The sequence below is a fragment of the Pseudonaja textilis genome, chromosome 6, assembly GCF_049901715.1.
Source record: "Pseudonaja textilis isolate UNSWEBS1 chromosome 6, rPseTex1.2, whole genome shotgun sequence".
NCBI classification, from domain to species: Eukaryota; Metazoa; Chordata; class Lepidosauria; order Squamata; family Elapidae; genus Pseudonaja; species Pseudonaja textilis.
The window spans coordinates 38203588-38225992 of NC_141995.1; the positions used below are offsets into that span (position 1 = coordinate 38203588).

At 43.2% G+C, this 22405-nt stretch overlaps 1 protein-coding gene across 7 annotated transcripts in view; it reads left to right on the plus strand.

Moving 5' to 3' along the window:
• Positions 1–1414: 1414 nt before the first annotated feature.
• Positions 1415–22405, plus strand: part of ACSL1 (acyl-CoA synthetase long chain family member 1) — a 49481-nt gene continuing 28490 nt past the window's right edge. For 2 of the 7 annotated variants that reach the window (XM_026697872.2, XM_026697871.2), the window contains exons 1-5: positions 1880–1971; positions 16678–16923; positions 20231–20345; positions 20694–20758; positions 21685–21786. In XM_026697872.2, coding sequence (XP_026553657.1) covers positions 16714–16923; positions 20231–20345; positions 20694–20758; positions 21685–21786 — 492 coding nt within the window. In that variant the 5' untranslated portion in view covers positions 1880–1971; positions 16678–16713. Of the gene's footprint in view, positions 1972–2072; positions 2339–2966; positions 3331–16677; positions 16924–20230; positions 20346–20693; positions 20759–21684; positions 21787–22405 lie in introns of those variants that run through there. The other 5 variants (XM_087936320.1, XM_087936319.1, XM_087936321.1 and 2 more) reach the window with 4 other exon arrangements.

Below are 22405 nucleotides of genomic sequence, written 5' to 3' on the forward strand. Positions count from 1 at the left end.
AGTTTCCACTTCACTTTTTTCTAGCAATGCTCTAGGAGTCATTTCCCAAATCTTCTATTAAAAAAAACCCAGAGAGCCTGCAATGATTGATGAACATATAAAATTAAAAATAATCCAAGCCAAGGCTCTCATCATACAGCCATTCCAAGCAGAGACTAAGGCCTCAGGTGAACTGCCTAGTTGAACTGCCTAACAAATCACTGGGAAAATTCTCAAGTTCCCTCTGATACCCATCTAGATCCATTAGCCACCTGGGTGGACTGATAGATCCTACCTCCATACAGGGGTAGGCATGCGGAACAGAGCACCCCCAGCAAGGGGAAAGTACTGATGGTAATAATATTCTATACCATCAGATCAAGTCACTCTGTCTTGAAATTAAAAAAAACAAAACAGGTCTAGTGTGTGATCATTTGTGAATTTTGGCCCTTAATACCGTAACTTGGCCAGGTCAATAGTTGCTATTGCAGTCATGAATCCCAACCTTATCTTAAACATCTATGCATTTGCAGTCTACAGCCCTGCTTTCTCTTGCATATATTAACAGTGTCTTTTGGGTTATTAGCTGAAAAAGAATCTTTCACTAAGAAATAAAGAATTCCAAAAGTTAGAAATAACAAAAATATCTTCTGGATAGGTTTGAGAGGCCCTAGCCAGAATAGCCAGGAGTTACTACTGATTAAAATTCTAACTCAGATTCAATTTCAAAACATCTCAAAACTGCTGGATTTTAAAATCTAGATGATATGCTATACATTTTGCCCTGAAGCCATCTTCTAGAGCAGTAAATACCTACACCTTTTAAACTTTTTTCATAGAAAACGTTAAGAGCTAAGAAGTTCAAGCATTCTTGCAAAACTTTGCAACACTTACTTTGCTTCAACTTTCATCCTGATTCACAGCACTCTTATTTTCACAATCTAATAGTCGTGTATGGGAATGTGTGCACGTGCCAATATGTGGGAGGCAAACTCGGTTAAATTCAATGAGACCTGTTTCTAAATAAACGTCTCTTTTGAGGAAATTTAGCAACAAGCACAAACAGGGTTGCACGCTGTTAAGAAAGCAGTTGTGTTCTCCCCAGGGCAGGCCGAGGGTGAATGAATCTTTTCAGTTTGCTTTGAAATAAGAATCATCTTGCTTGCTAGTATTTATTCCCTCTATTTATAAAATTGTATCTTAACATAAGAGGAACTTTAGAGATGTGTTTAGGATTGCCTTGTCAATGTCGCCCAAGAATATGTGTGTGTGCGCGTGGGGGGGAATTAGGGTGACGGGGTACCCTCAAAGCCAAAGCGTATCATTCTGCAACTTGCTTTTCTCGACGCGAGAAAACATGTGATGCGATAAAACAGACTCGAGAAGGGAACGGATCGGTTTCTGGCGTCCTCATGAACTGCCAATGGACAACAGCGTGCGCTTTCCCTCAGACCAGTTTATTGAACGTGAATGGGAAAACCGTCCCCAGCAAGCACCGAGGCCGCCAAAAGTGCGGGGAGGCCCCGAGGACGTCTCCCACAGACCGGCACGCCAGGGATCACGTGCGGCGCCCCTCGCTTCTCGGACCGAGACCGCCCGGGCTGCCTTCCGACGTTCCGTCGCGTCGCGCGATTGACCGCCTTTGGCATTGCGTGGTTTTCGCCCACCTCCTCCCCTCCTATTGGTGCGGACGCCAACCGGCTCGCTTCGCTTCTAACTGGTCCTAGTGTCTCTCGCGTCCCTGCGCTTACTGGAAAGGCGGGCCTGGCGCTACGCAAGACACTCGGCTGCGCCGCCTCCGTTTCGTGCGCTGTTTTCTTTCCCACTCTTTTTTTTTTCCCTTTCTCCTCCTTCCCTCCCTTTCGGGGCGACTTAAATAGGAGCGCCGGGCGCTCCCGTCGCAGACCGCTCGGGCTGCATAAGTGGTGGCTGTCCGCTGACTTGCGCCCAGGGAAGCGTGCCCGGGAGGAGACAGGACGGAGAGGAAAGCAGGTGGGTGAGCCAGCCAGACTGTCACGCCGCAAGCGAGGGGAGCTCCCCCCCCGTCCCCTTCCTCAGGCTTCTGGAGGGCAGCGGGGCTTTTCCCGCTGTTTCACTCGCTGCTGCCGCCTTGCCTGCCCGGGCGGACCCTGGTCCCTTCTTCGGACCAGCTTAACCTGCCCGGCCGGCGCCGCAGTTGCATCTCTGGCTGCGCCGGGAAAAGGGGGCGGGGAGCCGGGCGCGTAAAGGAAAGCAGCCGCACGTCAGGGAGCCGGGGGCACGAAGGTGGGGCCTCCCACTTCTCTAGGCCGCTTTGGAGAGGCGCTTTCTCTCCCCGGCCCCTCGGATCAGACAAGGACTGCAATAGGATCTTTCCTAGGTCGGTATTGGCTTGGATGCAGCCTATCAGCGCGGGCAGGAAATGGGTTATATTGCGGCGATGCTTTCCTTTGGGTTGAACTAAGCCCCCCTTTGGGGCGTGGGGTGGGGGGATGTTCGGGACTATTGGATTTCGGGGAGATAAAGGCACAGATGTTTGCAATGGGGAGGTGGAAGTGGTTTGGCTTTTGTTCTCTTGAACGCACCTATCCTGCATCGGGACCTTGGATTGCAGGAGTGTTGTTAGGTGGGATCCGTGTGCCTTTCCTCCACCGCATTTGGAAAGGACATCAGTCTTTCGTTCAAAAACTTGATATTTAGGCCTGTGAGAAGGACTGAGTCAAATGCTGTCCCCTTGCCATAAATTCGTTCTATCTGAATTTGTCAAGGGAATTATATTTCTCTGGTTGGCTTAAATCACATCTGTTTGATGGAGAAGTCCTGCAGTGGCAAGATAATTCGTAGTTATGGCACTTTGCCTATGAACTCCTAGGCAAGACCTCCACTATGTCTTGTAATGCCTCTCTATTTCCCACTGCTTTTTCCATCCCTTTTGATGCTTCTGGAAGTACCTAGTGCTTTTCAGAATTACAATTAAAATGTTGATTTTTCTTTGTCTATATTTCCAGAGATTAAATTGCTCCAGATATGATCGCATTCCCTGGAGTAGATTACAGAACCTTTTGTTCTTGTTTCTGCTGCTGCTACTAATGTGGCTGTAATTAACCAAGCCTGTTGCTTCTTCGCAGCTATCAACATTGGGATTTTCTTCTTCAGGAGAAAAGGCTGGGCGTTTATTCCTTTGCTCAAAATATCACCGTATTGGAGGCTACTATTCAGGAACAGCCAGATCACATTTAACATTTATTAATGATGTCTGGTCTTGACTATTTTAGTTTGATGGCCAGATTCTAGTCATGGGATTAAAAAGAGAGAAGTCTGCTCTTCTGGATTAGTAGCTGGACAAAGAAGAGGAAGCAAGGAAAATACATGGTGAATTCTTCCAGTGGCAGATTAAACCAATAATATCTCTGTGTACTTGTATTAATGCTTCAAAATGAACCCTCCAAACTCAGATCAGGGATTCAAATTACAAACAGTGTAAGGTTCAGTTTAATAAAGCATAGACAAATGCACAGTGGGCCAAAAATTAATCTCTTTTCACATATGGGTTCTGAATTGGTGACAGGCATCCAGAAAAAAAGATCAAAAGTTTGTGGTTAAGCACTCTACAGTTGCTATGGATAAAAATGCCACAGATAAAAATGTATACGTGGTCTGTAAAAGCTGTAAGGGTTGATGAAACATGCATCATCACCTGTTATGCCAAAACATGTTTTAAAGACTTGCTTTGAACATAAGATGCAAGTATGTAAAGGCAGAGTTTTTGTCATTGTACATGTGTCATCATTTTGATGGAGTCTTGGTTGGCTGGACATGTTTGTGCTGCATGGGATATCATTAAAAAGGGATATAAATAAATTTGCCAGTATCTTAATTGTTGATATAATCATTCCCTGTGTGTGGAGAAAGAGGGGAGGGAGGGAGAGAGGGGGGGGGAGAGGGGAAACCGCCTCACATTTAATCTAGGAATTTAAAAGACTAAATAGAAACAGGATAGTGATGGGTATAATTATGCATGGAGTGGAAGGTTTTGTGTTTTGTTTTGTTTTGTTTTTGTAATACTGAAACCCATAGTCCTCCAATGCTGAGAGATTGAACAGGAAATACTTTTCCTGCAGCTACCTTTGATTTATCGAATTTGCTATACCAAAGTATAGTGGCAGTCAGCCACATTTTAACCTGTTTTTATTCATGGAGAAAACTGCTATTAAATTTTACTAAAAATGGGTACTATACATTATCTCTAGTTTCGGATAAAGCATGTAATAATATACCATATAAAGCCCTAATGCCTGGCCCGGGGTTGTCTTTACAGACAAGTCTCTTTGGTCATACTAATGGCCTTTTTGTGGTTTCCAATATACCAATTTCTCAAGGTTTTGACACTAATGCTCTGAAACTCATGTTTGTTTGCCTTTATTGAAGTGCTGCTTAAATACTACTGAGAACAGAATTTGTGGCCTAATTATCTGCTCTTCTAAAGCAATGCAGAGCCAGCAATTAATTGTGATGTTTGTTCAACCACTTACATCTCCTTATTAAGGTGCAACATGTTAGACTTACTATTACGTTTGGCAGTGTGATAAAAATAAATACTGGGTCGGATCTAGGTTATGAATATGCAAGAAGGTGAAACAACGTAAATTATTCTTTGTCTTTGAAGTTTAGGTACTACCAACCCTGTCTCAAAGAAATAAAACTTGCTTTCAGGAAGGCAAAATCTTAGAGGGAAAAGCTTGTTTATTGTTATGGATTTTATAGTTATGTGGTATTTGTAAAATCATAGTATATGAAGGGGTAGTTAAACCATTTGTCTATTCAAGTCTAAATAAAGCATTTATGACAGATGGTCATCCATCTTCTGCTTAAATACATCCAAAAGATAAGAACTTGTCACCTGCATGGGTTCGGCTGTCCAATCATCCAATTATTTCTACTGTTTGAAGTTTTCCAAAAGGTTCAACAAGAATCTGCCTTCCATATTGTATGGATCCAGAAAAGAAATCCATAAAGACAATGAGTTCTCAGAATGTAGCTTATAGCAATATTTAATTTCTCAAATGAGGCATGATAATGCTCTTTTCATAAGCTAAGATACTATTTTAATAATTGTTTTCAATTACAAAGGAATACAAATGTGGAAAGTGTTCCATTACATATTTTGCTCTTGTCGAATGCCCCCTGATTAAAATACGGTTAATGTTTCTTGGAAACTACAGAAAAGTGCTCAGTCTGTTGTTTATTGGATTAATGTTTGTCTAATTCAAGCAGCAACATACCCTGTTTCTCCAACAATATGGCCTCCCCCAATAGGAAGTCCCAGCATGTTTTATAGGCATGAAATGAAATTAAGCCCCTCCCCCCAAATTAAGGCCTATATTAAAACACGTGAAATGGGAGGGAAAGGTGGGGGGGCTTGCCATTAGGAAGTACTTTTGTTGCACACCCGGATATGGTGCTGCCTGCGTTAACCCCGATACGAAGTGCCCCACCAACACTGAGGTCAACATCCAAGTCGCCGCCCGCCCGAAGATGGGGGGGGGCAATTAAGTCACCCCCGAAAAGACGGCCTAGCCATTTTTTCGGGGCTCAAACAAAAAAAAGACCCGGCCTTATTATATGAGAAACACGGTAGCTATAATAATGCCCGGTGTTCAGTTGAAAAAGTATTTAAAAAGAAGGGCAAGAATGCAGAAGTTTCTGTTTCAACTTTCTTTGAAAAGCTAAGTAGGACTTCATAAAAATTTTGCTGAAGTTGGTGATGTGAAATTTTGCTCAAGTATATGTTAGCAAAGCATCCAAAATAACCCATAACATGCTTTTGGTTTTTCTGAATGGTTTTCTTTTAGAGGCTTCGGGAATTTTAAATTTGATGCCAACTAGTTTGCGCAGCAATGTGTCTTTTAACTCTAAAATTTAGTTCAGTGCCTCGTCAGGAATAGAAGACAGCTGATCACATGGAGGACATATTTTATATTTCCTATATTTAACAAGAGGAACTAATGGTCAGCTCTGACATGTTCAGCCACTAAAATTTTTGTGCAATATCACAGATTCTTTTTTTAAATGTTTCTAGATTCATTCCTGCTTGGTGCTGTAAGTGGGAAGGGGAGGTCTTTTCTTACTGTTGCTGACTGATAGTATGTCAATGAATTTAAACAATTTAAGCAGTTACCAACCCATAGCAATATTTAACTGATCAATTGATTCCCTGCTTTAATTTTATTAAGGCAACCAAGGCAAAGTAACTTTAGCTGCATAAATTTTTTTTTAAAATTTCCTCACACTGGGGCAACTGCGAAAAAAAATGCTTCTGCTAATCAAACAGAAGATGGTCAATGTCCATGAGATCTCCAAGCTGAGGGACAGAAGAACCTGGTAGGTTGTTTTGCCCATGTTGGCATGAATTGAACATTACCTTTGATTGACTTGGCAGTAGTTTTAAAATAACATTTGATAGCTCTCCTTGTTTATGTCCCAGGTTGAGTTATTAAGCAAAACTGGACTTCTGTCCCAGGATTGGGCTGTTAAGTAATTGTCTTGCAGAATGCCATTTCAGAATAATGGAAAAGTGTCCTCCTTCAGCTGACGTTTCTCAAAATTTGATGTCTGTCAACTCCTCCACAAAACTTAAGATAGATTTTTCAGATATTGGCATCTCCACTAGTTTAAAAATGGGGAAAGAGCTGCAGAGGAATTAATGCAGTGCTATGATTAATTTGAATAGCATATTTTTCACCCCATTCTGAAAGTAATGAATGAAGAGCGTGGTTGCTAAAAGTGTCGTACTTATCATGGGGTGGAGCTGATTTCTAGAACAATGATCCTGATTAAACAAGTCATTATACATTCACACACGCCCCCTTCAACTTAATCAGCAGAGCTAGAAGGAGAAAATTCATTGGCTCCTCTGGGGTAGCACTATACTGAAGAAATTGGCAGTTGCCCTTGAATGATGTCTGCCTACTGGCAGACAATAGAAGAGCATTCTGCCCTCTGTAAATAGATGATTGTACTTGGCAAAAGGAGGAGGAGGAGCTTGGAATGAGTACACTGAGTTAACTTGGATGAGGGTTGCTAAGCTGAGCGCAGCTGAAAAGACCACATTTTGGCTGATTCAGTATTTTACTTAGGCGTGTGTCAAGGGGCTTTTTTTGGCTGGAAGCATGGTATTCATTTGACTAGCTGAGCAAGATATACGAGACAGGGTTAGGGCTTCCTGTACATAGCTCTTTCGCCGACGGGTTTCTAAAGCTAAAAGTTTGGGTAAATAGATGATGATCAAATTATTTATTGAATTAAAGTTATAGCTATGCATGTATCATCAAAAAGTTTGCCTCACCCAGCATTTAGGTATTTGCTGCTTGGACAACAGTATTAGAATAGCCCATAATATGCCTTTGGTTTTGACTTAGACACATGAATCTTAAGAATTGAAAATAAAAACACTGCATAATAGTGCCTTTAGAACAGCCATATTATAGCTCAATACCTAATGTGAGCTTCTCCTATGGGTGTAAGAGAGGCATAAGAGAAGTGTTTGTGTGTTTGATATTTATGTGAAATGAAGAGGTTAGATTAGATTAACCAGTTTTTCACGGCCTGTTGCCCACTGCATTTTTGGGATCCTGGCCATGCTGGCTGGATACTCTGGAAAAAGAAGTTTGGCCATTGGATCCTAGAAAAATTAAGAGCCGTATCTATTCATATTAAAACCTGATGTACTTTAAAGTATTCCTGTTGGATAACATTTAGGGTTTTTTCTTCTTTTCTTTTCTTACCAATCTAATGGCCTTGCTTACAGAAATACTTGTAAGGTACAACTACTTAGATATGACTGGAAAAACACTCAATAAATTGACTGAGCAAAACCTTATCTTTCATTGTCATATTTTTAAAGTGGTTCACAGGCAACTTTACACTTTAATGTATGGAAATATGTGCTGCAACAGTAAACAGCAGCTTTTCCATAGAGCTGTCTCGAGTGTCCAGGTTGGGAGGAGCTCCAGTCTCGGCTCTCAAAGGCTGAGCTTGAGATTGAGGCACGCCTCTCACCATCACGTGGTCCTCCGGGCGCGCCCCAGTTTTTTGCTCAGCCTCGTGGCAGTCAGGCTGGTTTTCCTTTTGCTCCTGGTCGTTCTAGCACCTTGTGTTTTCTTTTTTTTTTTGATCAACTTGGACTCTCAGACAGCGCAGGAAACTGAGGTTTGAGCTCCCTAGGGAGCCTTTTTCTTCTAAGGGGAATTGTTTCACTATCCTTTTAAGGGAGAATCCAGCGCTTCGAGCGCTGCCCCCTCCGATTGCTGCCTTTTCGCTCCGTGCGAAGCTGCATCGTTTCTTTCCTGCCTGTTTTTGTTCTTTGGCCGTTTCCCCCCACGAACGCCCTCTAACCCAGGGAGATGCTTCCCTGCCTCTCCCAGGTACTTCTTTGTGGCCTCCGGGCCTTTTAACTTCTCCTGGGTGATAGCCGCCGCTGGGGATTGCCTCGTCATTGCGCCCTCCATTTTGGGCTCCCTGTGGCGTCAGCCATCTTGGGAGTGGCAGGAGTCGCCGCCATCTTGTGTGTGGCCGCATGGCCGGGCGCCATTTTTCAGAGGCCTATAACAGGGTTTTTCTTAATGTTTTATAGGCAGACTCCAGACTGCCTATATCCTTGCCTGTTTGCACTTAGTTTCTATCAGGCTAACCAGGGTTAGTTGGCTCTGTAGCCCTTCCCCCAGCAGGCGAGTTAGCAGCTCTGCCATCCCCCTTCCCCGGTCCGTCCGGCAGGGGTAGCTGCCTGGCGTTCAACTTTTGGCTAATTGGCTTCTGGGCTAGGCCCTGCTGTGCAACAGCCTCCTATTTTAAATACAAAAAAATTTTTTTGATCAAAAGGGGGGTGCGAAACGTGCGCTAGGATACCCGGCCTCTACGTAGGCCGCATCCAAACGTGCATCTGTCCGAGGACCCGTGATGGCATTTTACTTTAAAATTTTTGGTTGGTAGCCCCAGGGACGCCTGCCACTGCTCGAGGCCTACCTGCAGGCCGCATTGTGTTTGATTCCTGGGCAGATCCTTGGAATGTCCAAATCCCTGCTGGTACCTTGCAATCCTGCCTTGGTACTCCTCTAGATATAGGAGTCTACTGGCTACACAGTCTCTCCCCAGCAAGGGAGGTAGCAGCTCCGCCATCCCCTTCCCGGTCCGCCTGGCAGGGCGGTTTTTAGGCGTCCATCTTTGGCAAATGGCTTCTGGGCTAGGCCCTACTTCTCAACAACGTGCAAAGCACCTCTGTTGCCCTTGACCTAGGGGGTGCGAAAGCAGTACTGGGTTTCCGGCCCTTGCTTAGGCTGTGTCCAGCCTTGTTAATCACCTCACGTTAATCAAGAACTTTCCCTCCTTTCTCCTCTCCAGATGGCAGACGACAATGCATCTCGTGGCACTTCACTGAAGGCCAAGGCTAGAGTCTCACCACCTGCGCAAACAAGCACAGGAAACATCCAAAGCCTCTCAAAGGGATGCCCTTAGGCGACACAGGGCCCTTGAAAAGGAGATTGACAGATGCTCTAAGGAGTCAAGCTCTGTGCCTCTGGACCCTTCCAATCCCACTCCCTCTACCTCCACCCATCCTCCCTCCTCCCCTGCTTCTGCCTCTTCATCGCAGCCTGGACAGGCCCCTGAGGCCACCTTCCCCCGCTGCTGCAGGTCTGCGCCCGGAGGAGCCTCACCCACCCCCACGGTGGAAATCCCGAAAATCTCAAGCGAGCGATGGAGCTGGCCATCCGGCACGGGATAGCACAACAGTTTCAGCAGCTGACCGGTCTGGCCCCTAGGCCTGAGGCCCCGAGGCTCGAGGATCAGCAACCGCATGGTCAGGTAGCTCTCCACGGGGACTTGACCCTGCCCTTGGAGATGGAGGAGATGGAGGCCCAGGAACTCGGGGACCCTACCCTCTTTGGGGACGAGGAGGATCTCGAATGGGGTCTGTCGTAGACAGTGAACTCCTCTCGGGAGCAGGCCCCCAGAAGGGGACATGTCGGAGGACGAGGGCCTCTCTCCAGGCCAGCCCGCGTTTCTGGGGCTGTTTAAACCACATCTATTTAGGTCCCTCCTGTTCAAGGCCAGGAATACCTCGGGCCTGAACCCTCCCCCCACCCAACCCAGCGGCATCGGGGGTTCCTCCCGACTCCATTTTCTCCCAGCCTGTGGTGGAAACCGAAGTGATTCCTGTCCCACCCATATCCTCTGACATGGTCCCAAGGCAGCTAGCCTCCTCGGGGCCTCCTCCTCCTCCCAACGCCCAGGACAAGCGGTTTTTCAATCTTGAACCGCAGTTCTCTACCTTGCTCGATCCCCCCCTGTGGACGAGCCCGTAGTAGGTCTGGCCTCCCGCTCAACTCCCAGCGAGTCCCTCGAAGCTCTCCAGCCCGAGGACAAGCGAGCTGAACTGGCCCTGCGCCGCGCTCATCTCTCTGATGCCTGGGCGGTCAGGGCCTCCACGGCCGCGTCTTTTTCACCAGAACCTCCATCAAGTGGCTCCAGCAGCTCAAGCAGCACGTCCCCGCAGCTAATCTCAGAGCGCACCAGGATATTGCCAAGATCCTGGCCGCAGCCGAGTTCTCTGCAGACGCCACCTTCCAGGCTGCAAAATTCTCCACCAGGGCCATCTCGTCCCAGGTTACTGCCCGTCGCCTTCTCTGGCTCCGCCACTGGCAGGCGGACGTAAAAAACAAGGCTAAGCTAGCATCAGCCCCCATCTCTGGGGGGGAAGCTATTTGGACCGGTTCTCGACCCATTCCTGGCCGAGACCCGCAACAAGCGCAAATATCTCCCTTCTCTTGCTAGGAGGTCTGATTTCAGAGGTTCCTCTCCCTCTTCTCGCCAAGGTTCTTCCCGCTCTTCCTCCTTCCCCAGGTACTACCAATCATCTCCCTACAGGCCTCCCGACCGATCGGAACCAGACAGGTCCGGAGGCACCTCGTCCAGGAAGCCCTCCCGGGGATCCGGGAGAGGTTTGTTCCGTCGTTCCCGATAATGCAGTCGCCCCCAGGTGGCTGCCCCCTCCCCCCCCAAAAAAAGAAAGAAAGAAAGAAAGAAACAAGTATAAAAACGAGGAGAAGGAGAGCGAGAAAGCCTCCTCTTCAGGCTTCTCGCCTAGTCTGGCTCCACTCTGACACTTAACTCCTGCAAAATCTCTTTCTCTTCAGCCTTGCCCAAACCGTTGGGGAAGCCTAATCCTCATATCTGCCTTACCTCTCCATACCAAGACTCCCGGTAGACCATACGGCTCCCGGACGCAGGCTCATAGTCTGGAGCACCCTTGTCCTCCTCACCTTGCCCCAGGGCATCTGGCTGGCAACACATTTATCCCCACCCCATGTTAGCTGGGGTTCCTTCTCTGGGCCCCGGCCCACAGCCTCATAATCCAGATACACGGACCCCTTGCCCTGGTCCTCACTACTACCCTTAGTTCCCTCTGGGGCGGTCCTCGGTCAGTTGGCTCTTGAGCAGGGCCGACCGCCTCGCTCTGGGCGGAACCAAACTTGGTCCCCACTAGCACAGGTCACAGTTTGGGAACTCCTTACGTCTCCCCTCCATCACTCTGACCTGGAGTTCTCTCAGGGGGTTCCCAACAGGGTCTATCCCATAACACCCTAGGGCGTCCCATCGCCACCCTCGCACGGTGACCCTCCGGTTATTGAGGGCGCCTCCCCTCACTCTGGCTAGGTCTTCTCAGGGGAACTTCCATCCTCGCCTCTGCCCGGGCTCCTCGTGCCGGGTCCCTAACAAGGTTTTGGCCGCTCTACCTAGTCTCCTTGCCCCACGGTCTCAGTAAGCATCCGTGGCATCCCGGCAGGGCTACCTTTAGACAGCCCGTCTCCTTCATCAGGCCCTCTCGTTGAGGCATTCCAACCTCCGAGGGGTTCTCCTGTTGGCGTGCCCTCCAGCGGGTCATCAGGGTTCCAGGAGAGGTCCCATTCCAGACGGAGCCCGCCCGCAGGACTAGCCAAGCTTTGGTATGTCCCAACCTGGACACTCGAGACAGCTCTATGGAAAAGGGCGTTGGTTCTTACCTGATACGCTTCTTTTCGTAGAGCTGTTGAGAGTGTCCAGCCCCACCCGTAGGCCGTCTGGTGGGAAACCCTGCTGTTCGACCGAGCAAACTAATATTTTTTTCCTGAGTAAGATGAGAACAGGACCTTCCTTCTCGTCTTCGCAAAACTGGGGCGCGCCCGGAGGACCACGTGATGGTGAGAGGCGTGCCTCAATCTCAAGCTCAGCCTTTGAGAGCCGAGACTGGAGCTCCTCCCAACCTGGACACTCTCAACAGCTCTACGAAAAGAAGCGTATCAGGTAAGAACCAACGCCCCATTAGTGCAAATAGGATTTTGTTACAGTGAGGAACGTAGAAATTACTCCAAAAATACATTGCAGTGGAGTTTAATCTAACTGGTCTAGCAAAAATGAGGTAACTTGGGAATGATTCAGCTTGAAGGCTAAGGAGAAAGATATTTTATCCAGAATATTAAATACACAAGGAAACGAAAAGAATCAAAATGTACATGTATTACTATAATCATTATTAGATGGAGGCAAGACTTACAAATGTTGGAACAAGGTAATAGCTATGCACCTTTTTGATTAAAGGTTCATTTTAGCCCCAAATCTTACAGAGCTAACATTAATCGATAAATATAATTGATACAGAGATTCGCAAGCCTATGGGATAAGATCAAGCAGTGGTGATTCTTAACCAAAGAATTCTTGATAAAGAATTACAATCAGAATATAGTAAACTTTTGCTTAGCTTACAATTGGAACAGAGCTGTGAACATTATAAGGCAACATTGTACCTAGATCAACTCTCAACAAGAAGCATTTACATAACAGTGGTTCAACATTAGGCCATCAGAGCTGGAGGGAAAATTTCATAAAACTCCATGCTCTTGCATTGGTGGTAATACTGAAACACAAACTCAGTGTTATATTCTAATTTCTTATTGAGATATATGCAAAGAGTTCCTGACACCTGTTGTAATTTCAATTCTGGAATGGACTCAAAAAATTTAAATACAATTTCTACTAGCAGTGCCAAAGATAATTCTTGCCACTTCACTGCATAGCTTGTAAAACCTGTACATTGCTGATAACTAAATAGTGGAAGGAGAATTGCAGATCTTCTATCTTGTGTGCTTTATTTTAGTCTGTATGTTCTACCTTGTAGCTGCACTGTGTAGGTTTTTATTTAATAGGTTTCATTCTGAGTGCTAACCTGAAATAAAGAATTGGTAATCATTGGCATATATGCCGTGCTTTTGATGATCAAAGGATGGCATTCTGAAATCTTTACCAACAGTTCCAAAGCAGATCAATTTTATCCCTGTATTGCAGAGGAGGAAGGATCCCAGATTCATGAGAAGATTCTGAAAGGTTGTTCTAGGAGAACTGAGTAAATTCCAGTTACAATTACTCTCATGGATGTGAGTATGGTGACACAGAGGTGGTCTGGTCTTCAGCTTAAATTCAGCACCCAGTCCAGTGAGAGAGGCTGCAAGATTTCAGAGTCTGTTAGTATGTAGGTAACTGTGAAAAATAGATAGATATTACGCTTTCTACCCTTGTTTTTAAAACATCTGCTGCCTTAGTAGATCAAAACTGTCTACATCTAATCTTTCCAAGTTTTGTTTGGGAATAAGAATAAACTGTTGATAGTAAGGGAAGTTGCTGCTAGTTGTATGTTTCTGGGGTGAACATCTTTGCATGCCACGTTCCATGGGGTGTGCAATGGGGCTGGCTTCAGACTCTTGTTTCCATTGACCCACCTTGTCTCAAAGCTAAGTATGCATTTTGTCTGCTGGTAAACTTTGGCCTCGTGGGCAAAAATGTAAGGGTTGAGCATGTGACCAATGTTCTGAGAGACCTTGGCAGCAGAACCAAACGTAAGCTGAACAGACACACCAGGACTTTAAAAAAAATTTTAAAAAATTTTTTGTGTTTTTTTTTCTCTTTAACCCAGTTGGAGATTTAAAGAGACAAGTAGAAGAAAATTCCTTCAGTGTTCTGTTGTCAGGATGTCAAATCATGTACAAAAACATTTTTTAATATTTTGGGTTGCAGGTGAAGTATTAGTGGACGCCTTTAAGCTCATGATTTAAAGAAAATGCATTGCAGCTTTTAAGGAGCTTGAGAGAAAATTTTGTAGAGAGTAACTTTTTTTTTACTGTTTTAAGGCAATATGACCTTCAGCCTAAAGCTAGATATAAAAAATGCAAACAAATACATGTTCAAACATTGGAGGGCATATCTATTAAAATATGTCATTTGGCAATCTCTGTTTTTAAAAGTTCTGCAATAGAAAGATGCATGTCACTGTTGGGTAGAATATACAGGTTATTGTTGACTTATTATCATAATTGAGCCTGGATTAATGGTCATAAATTGTCAGTTGTTAAATGGGTCGCACATGATCACACTCAATTTTATGATTTTTTTGCAGCAATTATTAAATGAAAACATTATACACAATGGATTTTTTTTTTTACCAAAAACCAAAAAGTAAAAGTCGCTTTTTGACAAAACGTAAATCATATTTATGTAATACCAAGACATTGCAAATAGATGTAAATCTGTATTGGTTATTAAGTGCCTCAAATGTGACCACATGACTGGGGCGGGGGGGGAAGCTTGGAACTTTGAGACTGGATTGTAAGTAGTTCTTGGGAGATCCATTGTAATTTCAAATGGTCGCTAAGTGACTGGTCATAAATCGGGGATTACCTGTAGATGTTTCTAACTTGTTATGGTGTTGGAAGATACATACATCCTTTCCCTCTGAGAAGAGTAAGGCTTCATTTATTCCAGGGGTCACCAACCTTTTGGACCTCGGGGACCATCAAACTCATAATTTTAAATCCCGGGGACCACTAATATGAATTTTGACGGTGCCTTGCTGACGTTGATGGGAGATATAGATAGAGATCTGATCTACCCCCCCCCCACACACACACACACAGAGGCAGGGGTGGGATTCAAATTTCTCAACAGGTTCGTGACTGGCTAGGCATGGCTTGTATGTAAATATTATAAGTATTTATGTAAATATTGAATTTTTTACAAAAAAAGCAACTTTTACCCAAAATCAGGCAAAGCAGATTGAATTGCTCACAGAATCACAGAATCACTCAGAGATCTATCTTTCTGCCATAGGCTACCTGAGTCTGTTACATAAAATTTGCTTGAAAGCAAACTCACAAAATTAACTCACAACACACCATGTATACAAATATTGCATTTTTTATATTAAAAAAGAACAACTTCTACCCAAAATCAGGCAAAGCAGGCAGGCAGATTGAGTTGCTCACAGAATCACAGATTCATTCAGAGATCTATCTTTCTGCCTTCGGCTATCTGAGTGTGCACTGAATAATTGTCCTAAGAAAAGTTCAGCTCTGCTTAAAAGCAGAGCCGAAGATCTAAAGCAGGCTTGTCCAACCCGCGGCCCACGGGCCGCATGCGGCCCAGGTCGCCTTGTAATGCGGCCCAGTGCCCACCCCAACCTTCGTGCCAGAGCCAGTGAGGTGGAGGAGGAGAGGCAGGCGCGAGGTGGGGCGAGGCGAGCGCCAGGCCAAGCAGCAAGAGAAAAGGCGGGCGCCGTCAGAGCGCCACCTCCTGCTGTTGCCGCCGCCCCTGCCGCTGCTTCTGCCCCCGCCGTCGCTGCCGCTGCTGCCCCTACCGCCGCTTCTTCCCCTGCCACCGCCCCCGCTTCTGCCCCCGCCGCTGCTTCTGCCCCCACCGCCGCTGCCCCCGCCGCCGCTTCTGCCCCCACCGTCGCTGCCGCTTCTTCCCCCGCCACCGCTGCTGCCCTGCCGCCGCTTCTGCCCCGTCGCCACCCCGCCGCCACCATCGTTTCTGCCCCCGCCGCCGCTTCTTCCCCGCCACCGCTGCTGCTTCTTCCACCACCGCTTCTGCCCCCGCCGCCACTTCTGCCCCCACTGCTGCTTCTGCCCCCGCCACCGCCGCTTCTTCCCGCTGCTGCTTCTGCCCCCGCCGCCGCTTCCCCCCACCACCGCGGCTGCTTCTGCCGCTTCTGCCCCCGCCGCCACTTCTGCCCCCGCTGCTGCTTCTGCCCCCGCCGCCGATAAAAAAACATGATAAAAAAATAAATAATTTTTAATAAATAATTAATAATAAATAATAAAAACATCTCACTAACTTCATTTCCAAATAAATTTAATATGTTAACTATGTTTTCTATGGTTTTTCTGGATGATCAGGTATCGTTACTGTTATTTTATTTTATGTGCGGCCCAAACCAAATTTTCATCTTCTAATGTGGCCCAGGGAAGGTGAAAGGTTGGACACCCCTGATCTAAAGATTAGCTAGAAAGCAAGAAATCCAATGGTTTCCTGCTTTCTAGCTAATCTAAATCTCCCCGCACAGCAGAACAGCTGATGGTTGTTGGGTGGGGGGGGAGGAAAAATAGCAAATTAGCAGACAAGTTTGCCAGCTAAGGAGTGAGTGGTTAGGGAGGGTTCCCGCAGGCCATGTGAGTGGCACAGCCTTGTATTCCCTCACAGCCTGGATTAATTGCTTTGAGGGGGTGCTCTGGGGGTGACATTTCTCTGCGGACCACCAAAATTTTCTCGCAGACTACCAGTGGGCCACGGCCCACCGGTTGGCGACCACTGATTTATTCCATATGAGAGCGGGCTCATCTCTCCTATTTTTGTCAACAGATTGCAAGCAGACACAGATTGCAGCAGACTGAATAAATGCAGCCTATCACAATGCAAGCCCATGAATTGTTTCGGCATCTGCGAATGCCAGAACTTGGTGATGTAAGGCAGTATGTACGTACTCTTCCAACGAACACACTGATGGGGTTTGGTGCTTTTGCAGCCCTGACAACTTACTGGTATGCCACAAGGCCTAAAGCTCTGAAACCACCATGTGACTTAGCTATGCAGTCTGTAGAAATAGAGGTAAGCAGTCGTGTGTTTCTTTTTCTTGGAGTACTTATTTCATAAATAGGTCTACCATAGTAATTTTAGTTAGTCTTTACAAAAAGAGCTTTAGATTAATGTTTTTAAGATAAATGAATCTATTTAAATAAAATGATGTTGTGAAACTGATTAAAGAGGGCAATTCAGGATCTATACAATACTTTACGTCAGTATTTTTCAATCTTGGCACCTTTAAAGAAGCAGCCTGGCTGGCTGGGGAGTTCTAGGAGTTGAAGTACACATCTTAAAGGCTCTGACACTGAGAAACATTGTTTTCCATCTTGTGCTTAGTGCAAGCAGCAGAACCTGAATCTTCTTAGCTGACTAATAGATTTCAGTGTAAAGCCTTGTAGAATATGGACAGTAGAGTTTGTAGGAAGATAGGCCTAACTCTGGGACAACACCGATTCAAAGCCCCTCTCGTTTGAAACTTAAACCATGTACTCCTGAACTCCTTAGGCAATCTTGGAGGTTGCCAACTAGATTTGGAAAAAAGGTCAAGCTGATAAAGAATGGCTGAGCTACAGTTCCCCCTGCCCTCTTCAAACAATTGCAGTCATGAGCTATGATTGAACTTTGCATTATTTTCTTTGTTTCAGTAGAATTCTAATACTCTAGATATGTGATTTAAATACTTACAACCAGGCAAAATACAATCCCATTTATTGGCCATGATCTTTGGTAGTTGGATGGTATTCTATAGCCACAATTATAGTGACATGCAGCTGGTAACTTAATTGAACCCTCATGAGATTTAGCGATGCATCTGTCATACACATGTAAAGACTCTTTTTCAAGCAAGGATGTTTCCATGTAAAAATGCCCAGATTGCATATTGAAGCTCATGAAAAATACAGTAATTGATCCAAAATTTTATTTTTTGCATAAATAAGCAAATAGAATTAAGCTAATTATTTCACATGCATAACATTTAAAATTATTGGGTAATATAAGCTTATTAGTGGACAGTTGTCATGAGGAACATGCTGTATCATGTGTCTCACTGAGATCAATCATTAATTAGTACTATTCCAACAATGCATTCAAGCCTAAATATTTAACTATTGTTTGGTCATACAAAAATGATATTTGTATTTCGTTTGATGAAGTAATTACCAATTCTTTCTGGAAATCTCTTGGCCCTCAGTTTTCAAATAATTGATCTGGCCTAATATTGATTCGCAAGTGCAGAGTTCAAAGTAGAAATTGCTTAATTTCACAATAGTCTTCATGACCCCACAGATTTTGGCAGACCTTGGGTAAATTTGCACTTCCCATCTCTCTGAGCCAGAGGATTTGAACTTCACAAAAGATTGCAGAGGCTGGTGGGGTGTTTCTTCAAAATTTGTGTTTCTAGAACAACGAATACCCTTTATCATATACTAGGTCTCCCATCAAATTTCTGAGCTACACAAGAATAGAATTCTCTCACGCAGGTATTCATAGAGCACACAGAACATATAATGTCTTGCATTTAAGGCATCAAGTATACCTGGAAATGGAAATTTCCTAACATGTTTTTCTAATGCATTAAGGGAACACAACCTTTCCATTTTGGTGTCCAGTCTCAGTTTCATGTGATGTTTAGCTCATGAACTGTCATTAATTCCTAGCTTGTATATTTTTCCAAAGTGGCTAAAAGAGACCAGGAGGTATTTTTTGGATATAATTGTGCTGTTGGTGTATATAATTATAATTATAATTATAATTGGATTGTTTGTTTGGAAAGAATTTCATAGATAAAAATAAGTTGGGGTTATGATTTCAATTTCTTCCTCTATATTATATAAAGATGAGAAGCCGTGCTTTCAAAATTTCTATTGTGAGCACTCTCTGCTGTTACAGAAATCCTGGCCTTTTGATCCATTTGGTAACAAAGGAGAAAATAAGAAAGTGTTGTATATTTCTCATCTTCCTATTCTGTGCTGTGCAGGATTTGAAATTATGATATTTGTTTTTAACAGTCAGCAGAGCAGTTTTCTTAACAATAACTGCTAATGCTAATTGATACTCTTTTATAACTTAGTAAGTAATGCCTATATTTGGCAATGTGTTAGAAACATCAGATTGCCAGAGATATGGCTGAAATGAGAGGTGGACAGTCCATGTCACTGGCTAGGCTGAAGTGATCTGCCCAAATCAACAAGAATATTGTCCAGCCAGATGCAGTACAATGTGTTCCTCTAACATAGACAGATGCTCCCAGATTTTTTTCTCTCTTCAGAAGTGCACCTGCAATAGAGCTTGTGTGCAATTACTGGTGTTGTCATCCAGACCCCAACTTCTCAGTGAAGACTGATTAATAACTTTGTAATTCTACCTTCTACCTCACCCATTGCTGGTATATTAGACATGGGGAAAAGACAGCTATTGTGTAATTTGCTGAATGGGAACCTGCAGAGTTTCCAGAATTACAATTTGGAATTTCCTGGTTCAAGAGTTTCTTATGAACTTGCTACAGTATTTCCCAAAACATAGGGAATGTTTTTTTTAATCTTTCCTTCCATCTCCAGCATTTTGATACAAGCTATGAATACATTACTCAACATTCAATAATGGGGATATATTTAAGTAACAGTGGAAAAGCAGAGAAGGAAATCAAGGATGAGGGAACATGAAGGAACAAAAATACGGATGCAGGTTTTATGAAACTCAAGATGGTCATAGAAGTAGATATTTATGTTTCCTTCTCTTCATTTGTGTCTGTCGCGCAGAGACTGCCTGGACAGGTCCCTGTAGCATTCTTGGCAATTTATTTCAGAAATGGTTTGCCATTGTTTCCTTTCTAGGGCTGAGAAAAAGTGGTAAGTAGTAAAACAACAAAAGGAGCAAAGAAAAAACAGCCTTTTCTTCTCAAAGCTACAATAACATAAAATGTAAGATATGTAGTAAAGAATAATAGTGTAAATAAACAATACACTATTTAAATTTACACTAGTTAAGCCTATTTAAAAAGTTAATAGAAATAATTCTACTTGTGAGCTTACATTTCCATTCATTCTAGAACATGCAATCAAATTAAATTATTGACACTAACTATTGTGTTTTGTAGCTTTAATATAACTTTAACGCAAGCTATAAACGATTTCCCTTGACACTGGGATAGAAACAAATTGAAAATAGTATGTGACATATGTATATGTGTAATTTTTACATGGTGTCCTCTTTGTTCATTGACATATTTCCTAATTTGATAAGAAATTAACATAGTTTGTTTTGCATGATCACAGAAAAAGTTGTACAGAGATTGTACAGAAGTATATGTGTTTTACTTCATTTGATACAGGGTGGAGAGTATGCTAGACGCTCTGCACTACTTGATAATGATGAGCCATTTGTTTACTATTATGATGATGTGAGAACGGCTTATGAAATCTTCCAAAGGGGCATGCAAGTGTCAAGTAAGTATTGATTATTTGGAAAGGAAGAATAATTCTGAAAGAAGCATATCTTATAGAGTTTCATGGAGCTATACCAGTTAGCCAGATATGAACATCCATATACATTGGTTTTAATCACTAGATGCTGAAACTGAAAAATCATAGGACTTGAGAATTAAATTTGAAGTTAGATCACTTATGAATCCTGCATATCAATTCTCAAGAAGTGGACTCTAGCAACATGAATTTGAATTTTAGTATTCTAATATAAAAATCCAGAACTGGAGTGTTTAGTCACTGAGTTGCTTGGTGCTTCATTTTACTTATTTTTAAATTTTATTTATCATTTTGAACTTTAAATCTCTACAGACAATGGACCCTGTTTGGGTGTAAGGAAACCAAATCAGCCATATGAATGGATTTCTTACAAGGAGGTAAGTGGATAGGCAAATGTGTACATGGTTGCAATGCTATGATAGATTAGATGTATTCCATCAAAGCATATAAATTTTGACCTTTCTTTAAATGGAAAATAACTGGAAAGGTAGGGGAACTCAGAGAACTCGAGAGAAAGAGAGGGGAGATGCTACCAAGAATTGGATAGGTTGAAAAGAAGAAAAGAAAAGAAATGATAAAAATAAAGAGATTCAGCAGCTCTTATCACAAATTAATTATCTGTAAATAAGAACAAAGGGATAATATTTATTTATTTATGCATGCATGCATGCGTGCCTTCAAGTCAGTCTTGATTCCTGACAACTACCTGGACAAATCCCTGCAGTTTTCTTGGCAAGATTTCAGAAGTTGTTTATCACTGCCTGCTTCCAAGTGCTGAGACAGTCTAGCTCAAGATCACATAGCTGGTTTCTACCTTGATGCTTCAACTACTATACCATACTAGCTCTCCTTTTGATAATATACTGTTTTTTAAAGGGAAAAAAAATCCCATTTTCATAGAGTATTACTAGAAATTAAGCCTTAATGATTCCTAATCAACTAGTATTTTGAATGAAGATAGAATATATTAGTCACCTATAACTAAAATATTGCAGTACCAGGAAAACTTTAACTTTAGTGAAACATCAGTTTTGTGAACATCAATTAGAGAAGGTACAGAAGCAAAACTTACATTCAACCATGATTGGGATCTAAACACTGAACACCTATTCATCAAGCTTCATTTAGGCATCTCCTTTCTTAAGGAGAATTCCATCCTATTGTAATGTATTAGCATGTATATAAAGTATGTTCAGGGATTAGACATTATTGAATGAAATTACTAGGAACTTTCAAAGTCATAAATATCCAACTGCATTAATACAGGCATTTGTGTTTCCTCTTACTCATATTTCCACCCCAGGTTGCAGAAAAAGCAGAATGTGTTGGTTCAGCCCTTCTTAATAGAGGCCTCAAGCCATCATCTGACCAGTTCATAGGACTGTTCTCCCAGAACAGACCTGAGGTAATCAAAGATCATTAGTCTAATGAATCCTATTAAAAAAGAATGTTTAAAAATAGAGCTGTAGTGTTCAGTAAAATGTTCCTCACTGTGGAGGATTTGTCCTGATAGGCGTAATTCCTGTCCTGTTGGCTTTAGTAATGCTTGAGATTCTTTTGATTTCTCTTGAAAGATACGGTTTCATTTACCTAGCTATAGCTAGTATTTTTATAAGTTGCTTGTAATTCTGTGTTTAATTGAACCTCAGAAATCTTGGCAGCATTAAACTAGTGATAAATTAGTGCAATTAACTACTGTTGCTTCTGACAGGCCTTTAGAAATAGTGGATAGTTATTGTTGTTTTTAGTATTATATGAGTTTATAGATAAGTCACTTTACTTTTGAGATTTCTGATCACAAAATTGAGTTTTAACTATGATAGTTAAGCACTTTGTATATGCAAATATTTGCTCAGTTTATTTTTCGTTTTTCTCGCGATAATTCGTATGTATTTGTGAATTCATTTTTCATAAGAAGTCTTCATTAACCTGATCCAGGAAAATAGCTGTGAAAGTTATCAATGTTTTTTATTAATAATGTTTATAAGTTTCTAGGCTCTTCACTTAGTGACATTTAACTTGCT